This window comes from Pectinophora gossypiella, chromosome 7, assembly GCF_024362695.1.
Source record: "Pectinophora gossypiella chromosome 7, ilPecGoss1.1, whole genome shotgun sequence".
Taxonomy (NCBI): domain Eukaryota; kingdom Metazoa; phylum Arthropoda; class Insecta; order Lepidoptera; family Gelechiidae; genus Pectinophora; species Pectinophora gossypiella.
Window position 1 is genome coordinate 367,015 of NC_065410.1, and position 23,898 is coordinate 390,912.

Here is a 23,898-nt window from a genome sequence, read left to right on the forward strand (position 1 = left end):
TCTTGCGACGCCGCCCCGCGCACTCACCCCAGTCCCCGCCGCGGCGCGCGGGCCCGGCGGCGGGCCGCAGCCACAGCAGCAGCGCGAACCCCTGCAGCCACGGCGCCCAGCCCGCGCCGCACAAGCCGCAGCGCACCGCGCTCACTGACCACGGCGACACCACTCCTGCCACACGCATACAAACAAACCCTCGCATCAAATCTCTATTCGAACGGACAGACTGGACCAAATTACGACTCATCGGTAGACAACTCTCAGTGAGATGACGAAATATGTAATGTCAGATCATCAGCATGTCACTTACAAATTTAATAATATGTGTCAGATGACACATAATCACTAACAACTTATAAAAATACCAGTACGACATTTTTTTTCTGAGAAAATAAAGCAGTCTATAAATGTCCCCACGAGCTCCTTTGGGGACAATTTACTTATACCACAAATTACTTCCAGGATGTCTATAATACTCCTGTATATCTGATCAATAAATCTTTCTAACAATAACAGTATTAGTATGTGTATCTTACCAGCTCTCTTATGTGATTCTTGCAATATTTTAGCGTAGTTCTCTGCTTGTTGACTCTGTGACGTCGCGCTGTTTATCATTACGTAGTTCAACTCTTCTGCTAGCTGCTTATTATCTGGAAAAATAGATATAATTGTGAATGAATAGCTTCAGCTACTTTATGGATATAGACATAGATCACGCGGATCTGTCAGTGAGTGTTCAAAGAAGATCTAGATTCACCCACCTGTATCTTTACAATCAATAGGAAAGCTAAGTATACAATCAGGCGTGCAGGGTTGCGCAGTGTTGACGAGCCGCTGTAGAGCCGTCAGCAGAAGGGTTAGCGGCGGCCGGTCTGCCGTGAACAGCCGCAGCAGCGATCCCAGCTCTGTGGACGTGATGCTCTGAGACGCCACCACGTGGATCAGCTCTAAGATGCTGCGCTGGAGGTCTGTGTGGGGGAAATAATTACTTAGTGTATAAGTTAGTACATATGTTGCGAGGATCAGACGAGCTAAGAACTGGTACAAGGTTTAAGCCTTTCGAGAAATACGAAAAAAGACAAACCATTCTTTATTTGACTAATCTTTAAATCAACATTTCAGAATACTCTAAGCGCACTTTGCAGTACAGACGCTCATATTGGTTCATATTAAATTTTATTGTATTATTTTCGTTTCTTTGGATATTTTTTGATTCCTTCTTATAAGTTGGCGATTACGTTGAGGTGAGTCACCTTGCAGCCGGTGGTCGGCGTTGGTGAGTAGCTCGGCAGCGGCCGGCGCCAGCAGGCGCGGCAGCAGCAGCGGCGGCGCGGCCCCGCAGCCGCTCAGCGCCCCGCACAGCCGGGAGCAGCACGCGCGAGCCAGCGCCGCCGTCGCACGCTGCGGACTGCCTTGCGACGCCTCTTGGGGGGACTTCAGTAATCTACAACATAACACCTACTATTACAACCCCGCTAAATTAACGATGCAGGTTATTCAAGCTGCAAACGTTTCAATTGAACGAATCGGTAACGTAATACTCGCGCGAATTTGGATCAACCTCTAGTTTAATCGGTTGATGATGTAAAACAAATCGATAGAAAACTTGACAAGGTCGCAAAGGTGCGCACAAGAGTGATATAAGGATTTGCCTTAACACTAAAACTGTTTTTAGTATTTACACCAGCTAGCACTAGAACGTGGATTATAAGACAACTCTTTCCCTTATGCGGATTATCAAGACTAACGCGATTACTGTGGAGAGTATGAAGCCATCTGGTCGAAAACAATCGCATTAGACATAACGCTTGGATAAACAAATTCTTTAACAATGCTTACTGCAAGTCTGTACTGCTCTCCTTGTGGTAAATTTAAGGTGCAGTTTGATTTCGCAGGTCACACCAGAGCACAATACGAAAACTAAGCTCTTACACAAGACGTTCAATAAAGTTCAAGTCGAACATTACATAAAAATGTTCTCATATTAACAAGAATAGTATGAGACGAAAGTTTTTGAGGAAGAGTAAGTTTTTAAGTCTTGTAGTTTTGCTCTACAAGAGACCTTTCATCTTATTATCATTACCATGTATATGCGAGTGCAAAGTTTAAATTACGAACTAACGAAGTAGTCTAGATTTGAACCACGATCTCTCCTTTACTCAAAGGTGGCTTGCAGGGCAAACATGCGCAACGTGAAAAAATTATCGATCGATTCAATAAATTTTGTCGAAATCGATAAGTTTGTTTTTTCTCCTAACATGCATGCCACGTGATTTTGAACGTATTTAGAACAACACTTATTTGGGTACACATATTAGCACCTATCGACAAAATTATATTGATAAAAAGAGCGCAACAAAATATTATCACGTTGGGCGTGTTAGCCCTACAGGAAGAAATTGTTACCTAGCAATAAAGTTCGTAGAGAGTGATTATAAAATAGACCACTGAGCACAGTGAGGACTATATCTTTGCCGTTGCCTGTTGAACAAATAACTATTAAAACTTAGGTATCCAGATTACATGCGGAATACAATCTGAACTTACTTCTGTATAAGCTGCGTGAGTATGTCCACAACTATGACACACAGCTCAGGATGCGCGAACTCTCCCTGTTTGCTGTACTCGGCGCACTCTAGCTCCACCGACTCTCCCAGCGTAGTGTACCCTGCAAGTTAGACTGTAACTTAATTCTGTTGGGTTATTGGCCAATATAAAATTTAGAAAGGGCTTTTTAAATTTCTGCCTAAAATTTACGTGTGTTCCATTTATGCCTATTGATTACCCGTCCCTTTCTTTTTCAGCTGATAAGAAAATGACAGGTATAACTTAAAATTAATGGTGGGTACTGATTCAGCACAGTTTTATTGAATTGTAACAAGGATTTTGTACCTGGAATGTTACTGGTAACGGACAATCCAGAAAGCTTGCGAGACTTCTCCAGTGAGAGCAACTCTAGCTTGCCGATTTCGACGTCCGCCTGTAAACATAAAACATTCATAATGTGTAAAATTCTAATGCTGGTTTTTACCGACATCCTTCAGTCTTTTCTACCTAGCTGTCACTCTACGTTAGGAGTTTGCTAAATCAGACATGTATTTGGGAAGACATAAATATTTCTTCAATGTAGCAGCTTTCATCCTTATAAAAAAGGGAATCCTTAAAAACGGCTTGTTGACAAAAACGGGCATAAATGTGACTGATACCTAGCAATAAGGCCGCCTATTGTACTATTGTATTTCCATGTCTTTTTTGTTTTGTATTTCCTGTGTGTCCATTATTATGTTATGTGTATACATCTGGATTGTCATAGCTTCAGAGTAAACAAGTGTATATTGACCTCATATCCGGGGTCTGGTCTGGCGGGCTCGCTGTGTTCGCTGGCGTAGGGCCCGCTGGCGCTGTCCTCGCTCGACGAGCCGCCCGGCGAGCTGGCGCCCGACTCACATCCTAGCGGCGGCACCTGAGGGGAGGTCGTGTAACATTCTATCAAGGCACATGGAACTACTTTACTGGGGTTGTCATTTACAACCTGTCAATTTTATGATTGTGATAAAAACTAAAATTACAGGATTAAGCCTCCGGAGGAATAGATCTCCAGTCGATTAAACACATCATTACTCCTTCAGCTATCCGCTGTACGAGTATATTCATCACATTACTAATTAAAGAGCCACGCTCTTGTCGGTGTAACATTTTCCATGCTACTTTCTTAGGGAAAAATAGGGCAGTGGTTTCCCTCTTGCCTTCCGCCCTAACGACGACCTTACGAGTATATTGCACTTTGCAAATTAGCATAGTCAGAGGGACAGACATCGGTGGATCGAGGGTGAGTACGAAATACATATATTGATATAAATAAAACAAACTGTACCAGACTATCGCATAAACACGATAATCATCAAGTTACGAGAATTTCAACACGTTGCATCATAATTACATAAGGTTGTTTAAATTAATTTCGTTTATAAACGACATAATTATTAAATAAATACTTACAGGTGGCATAACAGAACTAGGAATCGAACCAGCGGATTTCATTCCAAAACACCAACGACCAAACTACACAAGTATACACAACATTCCGCCAAACTCGAATTCAACTGTGACCCACTTTTTGACGTCTTTAATTTGTTTTTCTCACTTTTATTACGACTTTATGGCAACAACAGGAGTTTATTCCAAAAATCCTATAGTAGGATAGTAGTACTGATCATATAAGGACTGGATACAAAAAAAACTTCTATAAATAATATCAAAATATATTCAAATAATTCGAATTCAATATTCGTCCGGTCCAATTGAAGGTGTAGACGAAAGTATCGGCGCCCTTCTCGGAATCTAAGCGCAGACCGGTCCCAATCAATTGGAATTCCGTACTAAGTAGGTAAATTAATGCATAATTAAAAGACAACTTATTCGGAAGTCTCTAAAGTCCTCATTATAAGCAAACAATATGCTAATTATGTTTAGTTTTTACACGTGACTGCACATAAAGATCGTGTTATCAAAGGTTCGCTAATTACGATAACTAAAAGGACTAAAACCGGTTCCTAACGAGAACTGTTATTTATACCCATTTAATAAATAATAGGTCTTTTAAAATATATAAAGGACTATCCTAATTAATTGTTAGTATCTTTACGGTTTTAGTTGGACGGTTCAGTATATTTAAAAAAAAAAGAAAGATGCCTTATTGCTTATGAGAATACAGAAGCTATTTAAAGGAAATATTAACCAAACAGACAGAGGGATTATGTCCTTTCTTGACAATTGACAATTGTTATGGGCGATACGCTGATCACTTATCCCATCACCGTAAGGTTCATTATATCCATCGTATAAACAGTGGATGCAACTTGTCTTCTGATTACTTGTGACTCTGCCCACTCCATTAGGGGTTACGGGCATGAGTTTATGTATGTATGTATGTACTAATCAAACGCATTCACGCGACGACTAAACCTTAATGCATATGGTTTATCTCAGACGCTACGGATCTACAAAACTTGTTTTATCTATAAAATGTACCAAAATACGTAAAACTACAGAACCGGTTCGCGCCTCCGATTAGAGGCTGCATATACACCTCCTGCATCTATTAAACTTTATTTGTCTTTGGTTCTAAAACCATTTTCTAACAGGCAACTTATGGATTAATTTTGTACTGAGAATATTTAGCATCCTTTTAAGCTCTCTATAGATTACACGCAAACTTACCATATTCTCAATGTCATATTCCAAGGAAAACTGTAAGACAATTATAGTATAAGATACGTGTAGCTGAAAGATAACATTTTATCAGTTTAGGTAATAGAGAAAACAATAGTTCCGATTTTAGCTGCAAAATGGCGAATAATTTAATATAATTTTCTGTCGGGCTGTTATATTAGTGTAAGAGTACAAAAATGTGTCTGCGGCGGTTAAATAGTTATCAATTACCATTACTAGGATTAGTGACGTCGATTATCGATAGAAGATACCTTAGCATGTCGCTGTCGTGGCATGGCGTGGTCACGCGAGGGCGCAGCCACACATACGCGGATGAGCGCCTCGCACAGCGCGCGCAGGCCTCCGCCCCCACCGCCGTCGGCCTGTTGCAGCGCCGCGCCGCCGCTTAAGGCGCTCCGGACTATGCCGCAGCTCGTCTCCTTAGATCGCCCTGATGTCACATCTGCCACATACGTCGTCAAATACTATAGTCGTATAGAGCTTGGAGTATAGTTACCAGTTTAATTTTAAAGAGGGTTATCAAGACACAAAACAAACTTAGGTTTGGATTTCTCTTTCTGGAAAAATAATTACTAAATTCCAAAATTGAATATTGAGTATTGAAAGAACAGCAGTTCATTATATTATTCAAACTTAAAATCGTTAATTAAAGCTAATTCAAGATGCAAATATTGAATATCCTTTTGCGAGCTTAGACCGGTTCTGTATATTTCAACATGGGAAACTTAATGTTCAATGACATTCTCAAGATTTACAACAAAACCTTGATCTGGTTAATTGTAATACAATATCTGATATCTGCATTAATAATTAGTTTGAGATCATAGTAACCGCAGTATGAAACCCAATCTGGCGTGAGATGTCGCGACCGCGAGTGCGCCAATGCAAAACATTCGCCACTCACAGAGCACTGAACCGACCGCTGCTAGAGGCGCATTTGCACTACAGCACTTAAAAGATATCAAAGGACTACAAGACTTCAAAAAACATACACAGCACTGCTGGGCACAGGCCTCTCCTCAATAAACCGGAGGGGGTATGGAGCATATTCCACCACGCTGCTCCAATGCGGGTTGGTGGAGTTGGTGGATGGCTCAAAAAACATAATTGTCATTATTTGTCGTCGTCATGATTATTATTAATAATATTAAATATTAATTATTTGGCATGAGTGATCAGCAATCATTAATAATAAATAAGTTGGCACAATAATCATTAAAACTTCCGCCTCTAGGAGCGTGGCCGAGTGTAATTTGCTTCCGTGGTCTGTGGCCAAACTTAACAAAGAGAGTTTAGAACATACAAGGGAAAACTCACTACTATTATAAGGCATAAGGTTCACAATATCACCGCTAGAGCTCGTATGTTTTCCTGTACTTGAACTTGAGGGTGTCCGGTTACAAGCTGTGTGTAATCCGTGACAATAATATTGTTAACGTAATGCGGACAAGAACATACAGGAAATCCAGTTAGGACGCCCATTGTAGGAAGAGTTTATAGTTACATTGCGGTGTATTATGTTTGAATACAGTTATTTTACTGAATATTGGCATTGATTGTAAATATAGCCTGGATAAAAAAAGAAGTGAAATTATGAGCTGTACCAGAAACTGATGACAAATATACTGTGATAAACCTGTTCCGCTGCCTGATTGGGCTAGGGCGTTGTGTGTATGTGTATAAATATTATCTGGAACGTCTACTTAAGAGAAAAGCCACAAGTAATCAGCAAATTACATCCAGCCACTTTTGATACTAAATTCTGAACTGAATAATATAATGAACCTTTATGTATAAATATATACATAATTTTAAAGAAATATGGCCAATATCACTCACCAGTAACAGCAAATTGCACAGTTAGTAAGGCTTCAACGATCTTGATGAGGATCCTCATCTCTTGTTGACTGCACTCGCAGTTACACAGATAATACAGCAGCAGCTTCAACAGTGCGTAGCTGTCCAGCAGCGCGGGCTCGCTGGCCACGTAGCGCCGGAACAACGGACTGTACAAACACAGCCCCGCGCACGACTTCCAAAACGTCCACACGTTCTTCAACACCTCCAGAAAATCCTCCACAGATTCCTCCACAACATTCTCACTCGAAGCAAAGGAAGTTTTTATTGCTCTCGGCGAGGACAACTTTCTTGAAGAAATACTAGTACGTGCCACCTGTTGAAACGCCAAAGCTTCTCTCTCTTTAGTAACATCGCACAATTCTTCGTACTTCTCTTCTGGTAATTTGATCTTGTAGATTTTATAACATTTATCCGTCATTTCGTTCAACGACTTAAACAACATCTGAACAGATGCTAGAGAGCTCACTTCCCTGAAATACGTCATGTCCGAATTTTCTTTCATCAATTTGAAGATCTCTACAATAATTGCGATCTCAAGTATCGAGCAGCACTGATTTGAAAATTCAGATAAAGATACTAATTCTAATACGTAACTAAGTCCTCCTTTTTGGATGAACTGTTCAGCAAAAGATACTGTGTTTAGCAAGCTTGCAAATATGTTGAGACAGGAAACCGTGAGGAAATATGCGGCTTCTTCCATCCTTATGATGTACCTGTGTTTTGCTACAATGAAGGTCGGATACACCACACTGAACAGTAACTCATACTTCATCTCCATGCGGCATTTTGGTGTGACACGTAACAAGTGGCTCACTGTAGCGTGCAGCACGTTATTGTGATTGTCTAGTTGGAGCAACGAGTTATAATGTATTAGAAATGACCAGACGCTCTTCCTCTCAACTGGACTGACGCCATGAGGACAGTACTTCCTCACCAAATCTCTCTTATCATCAGTGGGCTCACATATGGAACACGGCAGCTGATCTGTAACCTTAGGAGTGAGGACGCTCGCTCCTAGCTCCCCGTACACTGTGTGTTCTAGGACTTGGAGACATAACGTCGCTACGCTGTTGTGTGTTAGCATTAATCGGACGATACTTTCCATGAGGAATCCTGGTGAGAAACAACAGCACACTCCAGAGTTGAGCATCGTTCGAAGAATTTTGCTCCTCAGTACCGATTGCGCTGACACCTCGTCATCAGTTACTAATGAGGTTAAAGTGCCGTACAAAACCGATATACAACATGAAGAAGCTATTGGCAGTCCAGTGCCTGCTTCTCCGAGTATATCGTGGTGGTGATGCATCCCCGCCGCCACTCTCTGGCGACACACTTTATGCCGAGTTCTCGGGCAAGCCGCGGAGTGTACGACCTCGCTCCGAATACGCTTCATACCAACAATTAGTTTCCCTATAGATTCTATTAACTTCTTAATCAATATCACAATTTCTTCCTCATCGCCTGGTATCCTTATCATTACCTCTATGCACTCTTTGAGCAAGCCGCCTTTGAGGCACTCTCCGTATAACTTGAACTGATCAGTGAACGCCCTGAGCTTGTCCACCGAGCGGCACTGCATCAGCAGACAGTGGAAGAACGCGGTTATGGAGTACCCCACACCAAACACGAATTTGAGCAAGTTGTCCGATTCAGTCTTATTTGCTTTCTCGCTATCTTTGGCACATTTTTGATCTTCTTTCGCATTATATTTATTATTAGATTTACATACAACATCTTCTAATATTCTTAATAACATCGGCAAGATACCGTTATTGATCAACTTAGAACATAAATCGGAATGTACGAGGACTTTGTCTAGGGAAACTATGAGTAATTCTGTTAGGGCTACTTTGATTGTTGATACCTCCTCGCTGTCGTACTGCACGGCTTGGGGCAGCGAGCCGAACTGCAGCGAACACAGGTTTCTGAGAGAAAAGTTGATACACTGCATGGATATCTGTGATCCCTCCGACCCTGATAAACTACTCTCAGTCTTACATAACTCCTGCAACAAGTCTATAATGAGCAACGTAAATTCGAATGTAGTGATTTCGGAATTGATAATTTCTCTATGTTTATCGTTCATATAATCGTCTGCTTTAGGTTTGGCTTTCCGCGGCGTATAAAAAGGGCCGCCGTATACAGGTTCATTGGAGTATTCGTTTGAAGACTTAATAGGAGAATTGAAGTATTCGAACTCGTCGTTGGGCGTGCACACTTTGATGGCTAAAGATCTGTTAAGGACCTGCAAGTCCTCGTTTGAGTCTCCGGTCTCGCTGGACTGTTCGCTGTGTTTACTATGTTTCCTTTTGCTTTTGCTTTCTAAGTCTTGTTTCGTTTGGTTGGGGTGTCGAGATCTACGGAAATACCATACATCATTATCATTAGATAGTAAGTTAATGACAAACATTGTAATAAAGCATACTTGGCTTACCGTCCCGTAGCGGAGCTTTTTTCCGAGGACGGTATGGAGCTGCTCTTCGATCCTTGACTGCCGCTTTGCTTCTGTTTGGACCAGATTCTGTGAAACACAATCGGTATCAGTCTACTGTACCAATGAAATAGTTTTAAAAGAAACGAAAAAGAAAAAGAAACTATCCTATACCCCTCTTCTTCTTCTATCTTGTGGGTTATGGGGTCTACCCCACAGACGCGAGACGCGAGATTACGGGTAGTAATCTATTGCCAATCTCATCAAAACTGTGGTATTACAAGTAAGTAGTAACCGGGACCAACGGCTTAACGTGCTATCCGAAGCAGGAATCATCTTACTTTCGGACAATTGGGTGATCAGCCTGCAATGTCCTAACCAAATTAGGGCTCGCAAAGTAAAAGTTCTTTTATCACGTTACATTATGATCCACTCTTGGCAACAGTCTTTCAACCACTAGTAACAATTGCAGATAAGTCTACCGCGTAACAGAGAATGTGATCCCCGAGTCAATTCCTAAAACATGTTCGGGAAAATTACTTTCTCATCCTGCTCTTGTATGAAACAAAAAGTAATTAAATACATACATAAGCGGGACATTACTGACAATGTTCGTGTGGAAATATCCAGCATTACGATTACATGCATCCGACGTAAACAAATAAAGATAACTGCCAGTTTAACTTTGCCTACATTTTTCAACGTGTCAAGGGCAAACATACACAGACATGATTACATTACTAAATGCATGTACATTGATATAAATAGCGTATAAATAAAAAAAATATTTATATGTCTATGCTTGCATGATCTGGATTTGGGACAAGTTGACTGAACGTTATCCTCCTTATTCGTATTAAAACACAACAACCTTATTTAAGTTATTTTTCTTCTCCCGTATGGGTTGTGAGATCAATGACCGACTTTATGAACCCTGGTGTCAGAGTTATTATTGAACCGTCAAAAGCTCCGGACATAACGACTACATAATTACTTAAGTAAATATAATCTGGGACAAACCATCATTTCGGACAGTCAGGCGTATTTATTATACAATTAGGACATTGGACAGTCTCACAAAGTGATTTTTTGTTAGACGTGTCCCAACCGGTAATCGAATAAAGGACCGTGAGCCTAACGCTCGACCACTGGACCACGGAGGCCAGTATTTAACGGTTGTCTACTGTGGTTATCTAAATCATAAAGTCACTGCGAAGCTAGCATTGCATATTATACAGGCCGTTAGTGACGTCGTAACGATCACTGAGGGGGATGATTTAGACCATGATTCTGAGTTAATATGAAGTGGAATTTTCCGTCGCAAAATTCATTTATGATTTTTTTGATTATTTTCCATTCTATACTGTTGCTGAGCCGAATCACCTCTCTCAGTATTCGTAACGATGTCACTTATAACCCGTACAAGTACGTAAAGGTATCCATACGGATACATGGTTGTTAGTGACACCGTACCGAACACTGAGGGGGTTGATTCAGACCATAATTTTGAGTTGATAACAAGTGGAATTTCCTCGCAGGAAATTCATGAAAATTTCAAGTGTTTTTTTAATATTTTCAGTTACATACTTTTGCGATGGTAAATTTCACTTGACATCAACTCACGGTCTAAATCATCCCTGAAAAATTTCGTTACGATGTCATTAACACCCTATATGTATATTATAATCTTTGCCATCAATACAAAGACTGCAAGGTTGATGATGAGTTGCGATGTACCGGCGCCAGTTGAGATGTATGCATGCGTGTAGTTTATTGATAACACCACATTCAAAAAGCAGATGTATTTTTTTGCGCATAAAAGTTTCTTTATCAGAACTGCCAGACTGTGTTATTATGATAAAAGCCATATTGAAACATATTTTTCGTTAAAACCTTTAACAATGTACGCATAACTGTATCATTTAGAAGCAAACAATGGCCTCTTACAATGTATACGTTTGAGACTGATAATAAATTATCTCTGTGATTTACTGTAAGTTGTTTCCTTATACTAAAAACAATTAAAGGACTAGTTAAAGGTTACATTTAATACAGTTTTTTTGAGAATTTTATGGCCTATTATACTACGACATAAACTACTTATTTGTACATTGTTGAAGTTTTCAATTGTAATCTTTAAGTACATTAGCCAATATCACTGCGATTCGCGGATCCTTTAGCAAAGGTGACAAGTTAAGATGTAGACATTTATGTGATGAGCTGGTCGAATTGGTTTCCAGGATTTGTGCTCGGTTAGCAATAGGTTGGCCCCCGATTACATGGGACTTAAACACAGCTGGCGAGGAGTAGGTGTGCTATACATCTCCGCCTACCCCTTAGTGTATATGGAAGCGACGTACTTGTATGAGAACAGCAGGTGCATGGGGGCGCGAGCGGGGCGCTGCGGGGCGCGGGCGGCGGGCGGGCCGCGGGCGGCGGGCGGGCCGCGGGCGGCCGCGCCGGCGCCGCGCAGCTCGCCGAACACCCACGTCAGCACCGAGCTCAGCTGGCGGCAGCACGACAGGCCCTGCGCACCACACATCATAGCCTCAAACAACACGCAGCCTTCTCTCAGTGTGGGTTGTGACATCCATGACGGACTCCATGTAGACAATAATAATTCTCTCCCTCTTTGGACATCATCAACCCTGCTGTCCCCTAGTATGGCTCATGTAACCACTACATACTTAAGTTAATAGTAGCTGGTACGTGCCCTCCGAAGCACTGATCATCTTCCAGACAATCGGTTCATCGGCCTGAACTATCCCTAGTTTGACACAATGTGATTTTTGTGATATGTTATACCTATAGAAAACCCATTTTTTTCTGTTATGTACGCACTAGGTACATAACAGAAAAAAATTGAGAGAATTAGTCACCTCACGACTGTCAGGATCGAAGCAAATGAAATTCTATAGTCTCTGCTTACCCCGGTGGGAAATAGGCGTGAGTTTATGTATGTATGTAATTAATCACCTAGTAGATACTTACATATTTATTTTTGTTTTAAACTATCGCGATTTACATTTATTTTTCTTATCATCATCATCAATTTAAGAGCCACGCTCTTGTCGGTGCAGCATTTTCCATGCTACTTTTTTAGGGAAAAATAGGGCAGTGATTTCCTTATTGCCTTCCGCTCCGCAGTACTCTGTCTGACGCAAGTAGGATGGCGCCCAGAGTTGTCTATAACAAAGCCGTACTAGGACTATTCTTATAATTAATTTAAAAATGGTGGCCATGAGAAGGGAAAGTAGTGGATAGCCCAGGACCGGTAAGGGTGGTGTAAAATGGAGGAAGCCTATAGGACTATAGGCTATCGATCAGCCCGCATCATCCCACTGTTGCGTATACCCAACAGATGATGATGATAATTAATTTAGTTTTCATCCATTTTTTGTCGCATTAAGTTATGGCATCTGTATTAAAATACTATTAGATGCGATAAGATAACAGCAAGTAATTCAAACCTGCATCAAATGCGTATTGTTTATCAATGGTAGTGGGAGCTGCTCTATACACAAATACAGCTAGAGCTGTACTAGAGTACAAAACACTGATAAGATTAGAGGAGCAATATTGGTCCCTTCTTATAATGAAGCAAAAAAGGACAATAGGCTAGTTTCCAACTAGTCAAATCACTTACTTTATACTAAGCGTCAAATCACGAAATTACTATGGAATTTGTATGAAAACGCACACTGTGACGTCATAGAAAAACGTGACAAAATGTCGGACTTATTATTACGTTTGTCTTGATTAAAATTCATAAATAACTTAAATAGAAAAAAAAGTTTTTCATTAGTTTTAGATCAGTCTATATTTAGTAATCAGAATTTCATAATTTATCTTGAACCCGACCCAATTGTCCCGATGATGTTAATTTGTCTTATCTGAAGAAATTGGCGGGAAATGTTACAACAACACTAATTATAAAAACAATAGCTTCTTTCCTAGAACATTAAGATTAGTTAATAAGCTCAATACTGATTCTCGCTTTGACCTGTTCTGCAGTAGTACTCAAAGTTTAAAAACCTTGCTGAACAAGGAACCTTATTTAATTTTAGGTTAGGTAACTGAGCCCGTTTGACATGTAAAATGTTTTAGGTTCACCTGTGGTAGCTTTGTAATTGGCGTTTGTTTACACATATAAATATATACTTTGTAAAAGAGGCTGTAAGCTACCAGAATAAAATAAAATAAAACAATTTTTCCGTATCTTAATTTTTTTTTATAACGTGACTTATTGTAGATTTGGCGCAGATGGCATTAACTACTTGGCTGGAGGGCCAAAAAATCTGCAACCTTTAAAATCATAGGAAAAAAGTTTGATTTGTAATTTTATTTTATAATAAGTGCTTGTCATTCAAAACCAGTGAAATTACGTACTTAAATTATCAATGTTTTTTGTAATGTGAGTAATTCAAGACAACAAATTAAGATACAAGAAGATATAAATCGTCCCGATAATAATAACATGAGTAAATCATCCCGCATTTCTTATCTTCTAAACGTTAGTCATTATCAAAACAAGATAACCTAAGTAATCTTGTTAATATTTCTCTCAATAATTAGCATTTTGTCTGCAATCGCAAGGCTTCTAAACTTCTAAGTGACCGATCGCCCCAGCGCCGGAGTAGTCGAGTTATACGGTCATCGACCCCGCACTGAGGTCGCCTACCAGTATACATCTAACTGAAGTAAGAATCAAACGAGTTCATTATAAAAGCTAGGCAGAATTACAGTAAACGGAAGGTTTAAGAAAATTAAACTTTATAATTGCCGTTAAGAAAACGTCAGAATAGACTTGTCTCGCGATTCTTACCTGAATCGGCATCGCTCCTAGAACAACTTAGATTTATTGTTCCATAATGTTCGTTTTAACACTGTAGAGCTAAAATAATCTCCTTCATTTTTGAATTCTGCGTTCCAGATTATATTCCAGCTGGAGCCTAATAGCATAGAATAAGGAATAATACTACCTATAGAAGGGCAAATGTCCGCTCGCCAGTAACGGCTGAGCTAGGTTTACCTCACCCCCCACCCCCTCGGTCTTACTTTAGTCTTCAATCGTATGGGCGTCAGATGTCACATACATACATGGATGTGCGTGTACGATAATGTATATGCATAGTGTCTGTGTAAAACGAGGTATTTTATATTTTGGTGTCCATATGATGGCCGGCCGACGGTGTGTTAGAATCCAGGTCGAGTAGACGCACTGACTGCTGTGAGTCATCGACTGTTTGTAAACATGTTAACTGGCGGAAAGTTTAATCGATTAACAATTCTCGAATTAGCCCACTAACTAATAGTATTTTAGTAATATGTGGAAATGAATATGAGATATTTCTTACACTACACACAAACATACACCGGGGTAAGCAGAGCCTATGGAATTCCATTTGCTTTATGGTCCAGCAGCGCAAGAATCATCTAAAAACTGTTTACACACTATTGTTTGTTTATGTGTGTATGTTTGATGTGTGGGTTTGTTTGTTTGTTTGTAGACTTTTACTTCCGAACGGTTGTTTATACCTTTTAGTACCGGATGAGAGCCCTCAGCGCTCTCCATTTATCCGGCAACTAGTTAATGAGGCAAACCTTCAACAATTCACGTAAAAAAAGTTTCGAATCAGTTGGTAGAAAGTGATACAATTGTGTGCTAGACATAGAATAGAGTCTTAACTTTCAATATAATGATCCTATATTCAAAATAAATGTATATGATTTAAATTGACATCGTTTGTTAGGTTAGGTCTCGGTCGGGCGGGCGCAGATACAATTTATAGTCCTTTCGATAAAACACCAGACTGTACTAAAATGTTAACATGAGTTTATGAATGTTGTTTATAAACGTAGATAACAAAGATCATTCACAGAATGCGTTGGAACAATTACTAAGTAATGAGACTTGATTTCATTGCATCGATGCGACGACAATTCGAGAATAAATAAGACGCTTTGTGTGTTAAATTGATAAAGATAATAATAAAACTAAACTTCAGAGTAAATAAGCCCGGCTAGATTTAAGCGCCGTTCAGAAAATAGAAAAAACCAAAACGAGTACACAACGGTCACCCATCCAAAGGCTGACCGCCCTTGGGATTACTGAACTTGGCACTGGGCTATCCGCTAACATAACATAAACACCCTATGTACGTCCCAGGGCTGGGCGCAGGCCTCTACTTAATCAACCGGAGGAGGTATGGAGGATACTCCATCACGCTGCTCCACTGCGGTGTTTTACAGCTAAGAGTCGGAATCAATGGCTTACAGTGTCCTCCGAAGCACGGAATCATCTTACTTTTTCGAACAATCAGGCGATTCAAGCCTGTCCTTACCAAACGAAGGACAGTCTCACTGTGATTTTGACAATGTCCCCATCGGAAATCGAACCCGGGCCTCCAGATCGTTAGCTCAACACTCTAACCACTAGACTACGGAGGCTGTTACCAGCTACGTATTATCCATTTATAGGAATGCAGCGGAGAGCACTCTCCAATGGATGGAAAGCTCGACCCCTGATAACCGAGACGCGACCGCGACCGGGGCTAATTGCTTCCCCGCGATTTAGATAAAACTATAATCAGTCGCAGATGTGAAATGGTACCTACGTGCTCTCTAACAATAGATTATGACGCAATTTGACCAACTTTTTGTACTTAGATTCTAGGTGACACATTTCGCCAGACCGCAAAACTGCCACTTCAATGGCACTCTCGACAAGTTATAAACAAAACTTCGTACAGATGCTTGTTGACACGACGCATTCGATTAGATCTAAAGTGCTGAGAGCCAGCCTGGCTCTCACAGGCCGATGAAAAGACGATCTACGTGCCTTTGAAATGGACTGACAAAACATCTGCTTCGTCAGAAAACAGTGGAAGGAGATGGGATGAGACTTTTACTCAGTCACAAATTACTAAGCGTTCACAATTATCTTCCAGTATACCTCGAACTAGGTGAGTACCTACATCGGTACTACATCGCAAGATCATGGGACATCGCCGCGGCCGCTCGGTCACAGCAAGGCTCCGTCTAGTAAACTTTACAATGATTATATACCATGCTAATTCAATGTACATTGCGGAGTGGGGGAGCAGATTTATCAGAAATATTAAAAAGCTTCCAAATGGTGGACGTAATGAAGAATGAAATGTAATTCAAATCACTAATTTAAGAGCCGCATTGTCGGTTTATCATTCTCAACGCTACTTTTTTAGGGAAAAATAGAAATGTAAAATGTGTATGGGAAATGCAATTATTATTACGAAAAAGCCATGATAGTCCAGTTTGAAGAACGCTTGACTCTCACTGTGAGGTCACAGATTGGAATCCCAGCACGGGCCTAAACTAACGAACTTGTTTTCGAATTCATGATTGGATCTTATATGATTACCACGTGCTCAGCGGCGAAGGAAAACTTCGTGAGGAAACCCATATTACCGAGAAATGCATTTCGGAGTTGTGTTCCCTTCGGGTTGGAAGGTCAGACAGGCAGTCGGTTCTATAAGAAAAACCGGACCTGTCAAATCTTTAGGTTGGGTTAGAGGATCCTGTAAAAATGGGATAACGCTACTTAACGTTTAATAAAAGAAGTTTGTCAGGATCGAAGCAAATGGAATTTTATAGTCTCTGTTTATCCTGGTGGGAAATAGACGTGAGTTTATATACGTATGTATATATGTAACGTTTATGAAGCAGGGCAGGCAGGGTATGAAGGATCACGTTACCTCGACTCCGAGCGCTGTGAGCAGCACGAGGCAGCGCCAGGCGGCGCCCCGCAGCAGGTACTGCCGCAGGATGTCCGCGGCTGACTGCGCCGTGGCCCGCGTCAGCGCGCTACACGATAGCAGCCGCGGGTCCTCCGGCTTTGGCTCCGACCCTTCGTCGTGTACAAACAAACCCATATTTAGTATACGACTTATACATTCCTAAAACGATAAAAAATATGAACAGTCTTGTTCTGAAACGGGGAACGCGCGGTTCGAACCCCGGATCTGAGCTTGCACCAATAAGTTACTAATTTACTTTTAATGCAGATTTCAGGAACACAGTTGGTCGACCATTATATTCAAATTCAAATTCAAAAATATCTTTATTCAGTAGGTAACATAGTTACACTTTGAATCGACAATTTTACATAACAAACGTCTCATCCGCCTAAAACTACTGCAGCTTCTCACAACCTGTATAGCCGGGGAAAAGAAGCTGCAAGAAAAACCTCGGCACAGGGCCCTAGACGTTCTTTAAAAAAATAAAAATAAACATAAAATATTGGTATACAATTGAGTAATTTAGCTGCCTAATATCAGTTCTCAGACAGTTAATCCCATGCATTCATATCTTCTAAATAATCACAAACTTTATAATAACCTTTTTTGTATAGACGGCGATACGACTCACCTATCACGTTGGTCTAACTGAAAGCTCGGTGAAGTGAGTACTTAGTTCATTTAGCGATGGATATACCTCTGACTACCCCTATCGGGATATAATCGTGAGCTTATGTTAAGGAAACCTAATGGAATTCCGATCTGTTATTCGAAAGTCATCTCACTTTCCAGTAGGTTAGGTGAGGATCAAATTAAAAGCATATCAGTCCTATTAGATTACATCTATACGGTGGGATCTATCCCACTGGCATGTAAAGAAAAGGGATAAAGAGGTATCTGTTCATTTTTGTAAATCCTTTAAGTTTTTAGCGCGTATTGAAGTCGTCAAGTTTTGGAAACTTTTCATATGATTTGACTTACTGAGCCAAGACCTGCCCTTTAAAAACCTTTAAAAGTCATTTCTCGAGTCTGTAACATAACATAGCATCACGCCTGTACTCCTGAAGGGGTAGGCAGAGAAGAATAGTATATGCGCCCACTTCTCGCCAGCCTTTTTTTTATCTCCATATTTCTTTTACCTTTGATGGGTTTGCTCTTGGCCCCAGATTTGCCCGAAGGCATTGACGAGGCCTAAGATGGAGCGAGCTCCACGCGTTCGCATGATTTTGATGGGCTATTGCCATTAACCGGCCACAAATCCTAGATACCAAGTGATATTAATTATCAAATTAGTCTGTCTAATGCGAATACCTGCGGTGGTAGTATCAGCTGGCTCCTTCCCGGAGCATGCGCCGGCGCCGGCGGCGTCGAGCGTGGGCAGCGGCGAGCAGTGCGCGCTGACGGATGACGTCACGCGATGGATGCCGCACAGCAGCTCGCACCCCACCAGCGATACCACGCCGCTCACCGGACTGCGGGGAGACTCATTGTAATATAACACTATCGCCATCATCGCTTCAGCTAAACCCTAGGGTTCCGCAGGAGCTAAGACGAGCAGAAAGAGCGATGGAGTCCCGAGAGGTCTTCTAATTTTTTTTCTTTTTTTTTTATTATTTACTACTTATTCTAGATAGATTCTATTGACTCTTAGTCAATATGAACAATGTATCGTAATGAATCCAGGCATAATGTACATCAAAAAACCGTACCTAAACTGTACTATTCTTGACAGTCAAAGTAGCAGGTGTACCTTGAATGTGTTATATAACTTTCCTCGAAATTAGGTACAAATGTTTAAAACATAGGTACTGAATAGTACAGTTTAGGTTCGGCGCCATTTTCACTCTCATTATTCTAGATGTTAGTAGCGTTATCTAATATTAGATGCTATGACATGGAAGTCACAACATCTTCGCAAATACGGGCAATTAAAGCGCGCACCTATCATCGCCAGGGTGGGGTTGCCGCTGCCCCGCACCCTGCGCACCAGAGACGTGCATCGCTCCCTCATAGTCGTGACGTGAGCTTCAAAGAACACGCCCGATGAGCTACAGAATCGAGGCAGCCGCAACAACACCCAAAAGCGTTGTTGAACTGGACGCGAATGGCGCTTATCCTTTCTGAGTGAAGTTTTCCCACAGGCTGCACGCTACACTATGCTTTTGCTTTTATGTGCACACTGTGATTGGTCCACTCCGCATACATCCTTTATCGCATGTACCTATCTTATAATTTTACAATCGGACACAACAACTCCACATACTAAACCCGTATATATAGCTATCATATCGGAACATAATAGAAAATACCCTCCCATCCCTCCCAGTCCGGATTCTTTTCCTAACTACCATTTTTGTTTGCATGTTTTTGACGAAAACTAGGATATTGCGTTACATTTAGATGTTTTGTAATTGTGCCTAAAATAATACGGGATATAACAACAATGTACTCCAAGGCTTCACCATCCTCTTCATTAAAACGCGTGTAAATAAATCATAAGGGATAATGGAGGAAATCCTTCTTTTTAGGGCATTGTTGGATAAAAACTAACGATAAAATTTTTATTTACATACATAAACTCGAGTCTATTTCTCACCGGGGTAAGCAGAGACTATGGAAATCCTGACACACTTCTCCTGCTTTCTCCTCATTCATCAATCGTTTCATACACACACGCTGGTTCAAAATAGATCGTACTAAACCTTTTTTAAGGACGTCTTCAAATTGGTCAATGTAGATCCTTTTAGATCTTCCTCTGCCAGCCCAACGGCTAATGATTTTTATATTTATTCTTATGTTTTTTTATATAATTTCCAGTCTAAATTGCGTTTAAGAATATTTTTACACGGTAAATAAGTTTTGCTTACCTAACAATAGTTGCTAAGAACTAACGAACCATGCATGCTTGTACGTAACTTGTTAGTTGTTTGTTACGTAATTCGGGTTGATATAAACATCAGATACATGCGACCTTATTCATAGGCTGTTAGATGTTTGGGTTACTGGACATGCTTACTTGTAGCTAGTTATAAACTATGATTGGATAATGATCGCGGAAGACGCACGTCCGATCCTTGTGTTCGGGAGATGGACGATAAACATCGTATGACACGAGGTCGTATGACTATACGTATATATGGATAATCTATGGAGGAGCTCGGTGGCGCAGCAGTAAACGCGCTCGGTCTGCGATTGTTGAAGTTAAGCAACTTTCGCAAAGGCCGGTCATAGGATGGGTGACCACAAAAACAAAAAGTTTTCATCTCGAGCTCCTCCGTGCTTCGGAAGGCACGTTAAGCCGTTGGTCCCGGCTGCATTAGCAGTCGTTAATAACCACCAATCTGCACTGGGCCCGCGTGGTGGTTTAAGGCCCGATCTCCCTATCCATCCATAGGCAAAGGCCCGTGCCCCAGCAGTGGGAACGTTGATGGGCTGGTGATGGTGGATAATCTACCCGGTATTTTGGGAAAATTCTCATTTATATCCATTTACTTACCATACTCATCAGATCTTCCCGATTTTTGTTAATTAGGAATTTTCCCAAAATACCGGATTTACTGCACATTTATACACAAGACGAATATTTCAAGAAAGATAGAAAATCATTTAAGTATTTTAGAAATACTTAAGTTGGTAGAGGAATGAACTTCTCCTATTTCTTACCAAAACTTGATCAACTCCTTCGGTTTGGCACCTTCGTTCACGCGGATCAGGAACTCCGCCAGGAACAGATCCAACCATGTTGATTTCTGGCAAACAAACCGCTGATAAGCAAAGAACGTATGAAATAAACGATTTTACGTAAGTTACAAGATCTGAATAAAAGATAAGTACAGTCATGAGCAATATAATGTACCCACTTTAGGACTCTGTCGCACTAACATAATTATTTGACATTTAGTGAGACTTACAGTTCAATTTGTCAAAAAAGTAAATGTGACATGGTATCAAAGTGTATACATATTAATGCTCGTGACCGTACCTACCTACTGTAATTATGACAGCAAGGTACGTAAAGTAGGGTCATCAGCTTCAATATGTAGTATATATACACTTTGGTACCATGTCACATCAGATTTTTTGGCCAATTGAACTATAAGTCTCACTAAATGACAAATATTATAATGCGACAGGGTCCTAAAATGGGTACCATAACTGTACCTTGTAATTCAGTGCAGACCCTGAATCTCAATGGTCACTATCGAATTTACAAGAGTCTACGACAAAAGAAAAGAAAGATAGTAGAGCAACCTCATAAGTGCCTGTCTCTGCTTTGAAGAAGTGGTCCCAGTACAGCTTCAGCGAGTCTTCTTCCGCCATGCCCGCGCGATGACCTGCACAAACGTTCATAACTGCATATTGGTGCTAATTCCTGCAGACGCCATCTAATTTTATTTTAAGTTACACCTGTCATTTTGTAATCCGCTGAAAAAGAAAGGGACGGGAAATCGACAGGCATAAAATCAACATAAAATTTATGGAACACACGTCAGTTTTAAGCAGAAATCTATAACTACCGTCTAAAAGTTTTACATCGGCCAATAACCCGACAGAGTTAAGTAGACAGCACGTGAAACGGATTGCAAACCTATTTTATTTGCACGGGTTATTCATTCGTTTTAAAATTAACTTGTTGACAATCATCCGTCCCTTTCCTTTTCGGTGGATAAGAAAGTGACGGGTATGACTTAAAATAAAATTAGGAAGTGTCTGCAGGAACCGGGGCCATTATGTATGTACAGTAGAATAGAATTTGAAAACCAATTATGAAATGAATTTCACAAGCGGTCAGAGCAGGCACGGGGACTGAATTACCTACCGAATGAAAAACACAATCAACTGTTTGTCGTGTTATCAGGCAGAGCAGTTAGTGATAGCACTGGCACCTGCGTTGAGAGACCTCAAAGGGGCCCCTGTTTCCTTATCAAAAGCTATCCTATCCCTGTCTAGAAGGCACAGATATCCTTGTAAAATGTCAAGTCAAATGGTACTAGTAACTTATTTACGTAAACATGAGTCTTCTGCGATTATTTTGATATCACACTCTAAAAGTTTTATAACATTACATCACGTCTGTATCCCCGAATGGGTAGGCACAGTTTTTTTTTTATTATGGCCAAGTATGTTGGCTCGACTATGCCTGATGGTAAGCATACAGAAGCCCTAATTGTAGTAGCAACTAATAAGCAACGCAATGAGTCAATTTTGAATCAGTTGCGACTACCATACTGGCCTAAGTGCTTCTTCACGCTTCGCTTGAAGGACCCCATGTTGTAAGGAGGGAACACCTGAGCCGGCCCCTTCCACTTTTTAATGGTGCGGCAGAGATAAGACTTGCCGATTTTTTTTTGTGCGGGATAGAATTACACACACATACAGTTATACATATAACATGCACTCTCGCCAGCTGCATTTAAGTTGTGTCCCATGTAATAGGGGGCGAGCCTTTTGCCATTAACCGGGCACAAATCCTGGATATCATGTGATATTGATTTATCTATGAATAGACTCGAGCCGGGCCGGGATTTGAACCCGTGAAACTACGATGTAGGCCACGCGTTCTTCGTCTAAGGCTCCTACCACAGATTTAATAAATACATTTTACAATACAATACAATAGTTTCATTGCATTCAATAATGTTTTAGTTATTAATTTCGTTCGGTCTATGAATGCGTCAGAGTAATCTACAGAGTAATCCGCGACGAGAATGCATTCCTCAAGAAAACGATTCGTGACAAAGTGGCGTTGATTAGGCGAAATGTTATGAAATGTAGATAATTATCGCGTACGGTTCGTGAAAGTCAAACAAGACAAATTATTATCTTTTTTAAAGAGATGATTTTTTTCAAGAGTTGATTGGACCTAGAGTAAAAGAAATCATCCACTAAGGGAACTTTTATTGAATGGAATAAGTCGATATTCAATAAAAGTTCGCTTAGTTAGCGGCTTCGACTTAGAGAGATATATTTCAATAAATAAACATGTACGGTCACAAGTACTAATATGTATACACTTTGAAACCATGTCACATTAACTTTTTTGAAAAATCAAAACGTAAGTCTCATTAAATGTCAAATATGGTAGTGCAACAGGGTTCTAATGAGGGTACATGATATTGCTCATGACTGTATTACGTTGCAATAGATAATCATGGATAATGTCACACTGACTTACGCACTTAATGCACTCACTTATAAGCTCATCCAGTAGATTCTACGTAATCACGCCTATTTCCCGAACTCCACTTACAACGATCCTAACACATCACATTTGCTGCCTCCACTCATCTGTCTTCATGCATGCTCACCGGTTTAGGGTATGCTTGACCTGGCCTTTGTTTAAAATATCTTGGGTCTGATAATAGACCTTCCTCAATACAGTCAAGTTGAGTAAAATTACAGTAAAGTGTAATTCCAATTAGATAACGAAAATTATTTCCTCCGAAAAATACCTATTTTTGTTGTGAATTCTGCAGTGGTAGCCTCTAATTAATTATCGTATAGTGTTTTTATGGAAATAATATTTTGTTAATGGTTATTTAATACCATATTATTATGTCGCGTGCGTGCATGCGATGCGAGCGGCGCGCGGTCACTGGAGCG

At 40.6% G+C, this 23,898-nt stretch overlaps 1 protein-coding gene across 1 annotated transcript in view; it reads right to left on the reverse strand.

Annotated features, from left to right (window-relative positions):
* Positions 1 to 23,898, reverse strand: part of LOC126368266 (lysosomal-trafficking regulator) — a 46,224-nt gene extending 22,326 nt beyond the window's left edge. Inside the window, exons 1-16 of the mRNA XM_050012163.1 lie at positions 23,488 to 23,898; positions 21,547 to 21,629; positions 20,959 to 21,044; positions 18,607 to 18,767; positions 17,254 to 17,405; positions 11,878 to 12,044; positions 9,521 to 9,607; positions 7,066 to 9,443; positions 5,478 to 5,668; positions 3,335 to 3,457; positions 2,887 to 2,974; positions 2,542 to 2,662; positions 1,248 to 1,438; positions 756 to 962; positions 531 to 644; positions 28 to 165 (exon numbers count right to left, since the gene is read on the reverse strand). Of these exons, the coding sequence (XP_049868120.1) occupies positions 28 to 165; positions 531 to 644; positions 756 to 962; positions 1,248 to 1,438; positions 2,542 to 2,662; positions 2,887 to 2,974; positions 3,335 to 3,457; positions 5,478 to 5,668; positions 7,066 to 9,443; positions 9,521 to 9,607; positions 11,878 to 12,044; positions 17,254 to 17,405; positions 18,607 to 18,767; positions 20,959 to 21,044; positions 21,547 to 21,615 (4,273 nt within the window). The 5' untranslated portion in view covers positions 21,616 to 21,629; positions 23,488 to 23,898. The remainder of the gene's footprint in view (positions 1 to 27; positions 166 to 530; positions 645 to 755; positions 963 to 1,247; positions 1,439 to 2,541; positions 2,663 to 2,886; positions 2,975 to 3,334; positions 3,458 to 5,477; positions 5,669 to 7,065; positions 9,444 to 9,520; positions 9,608 to 11,877; positions 12,045 to 17,253; positions 17,406 to 18,606; positions 18,768 to 20,958; positions 21,045 to 21,546; positions 21,630 to 23,487) is intronic.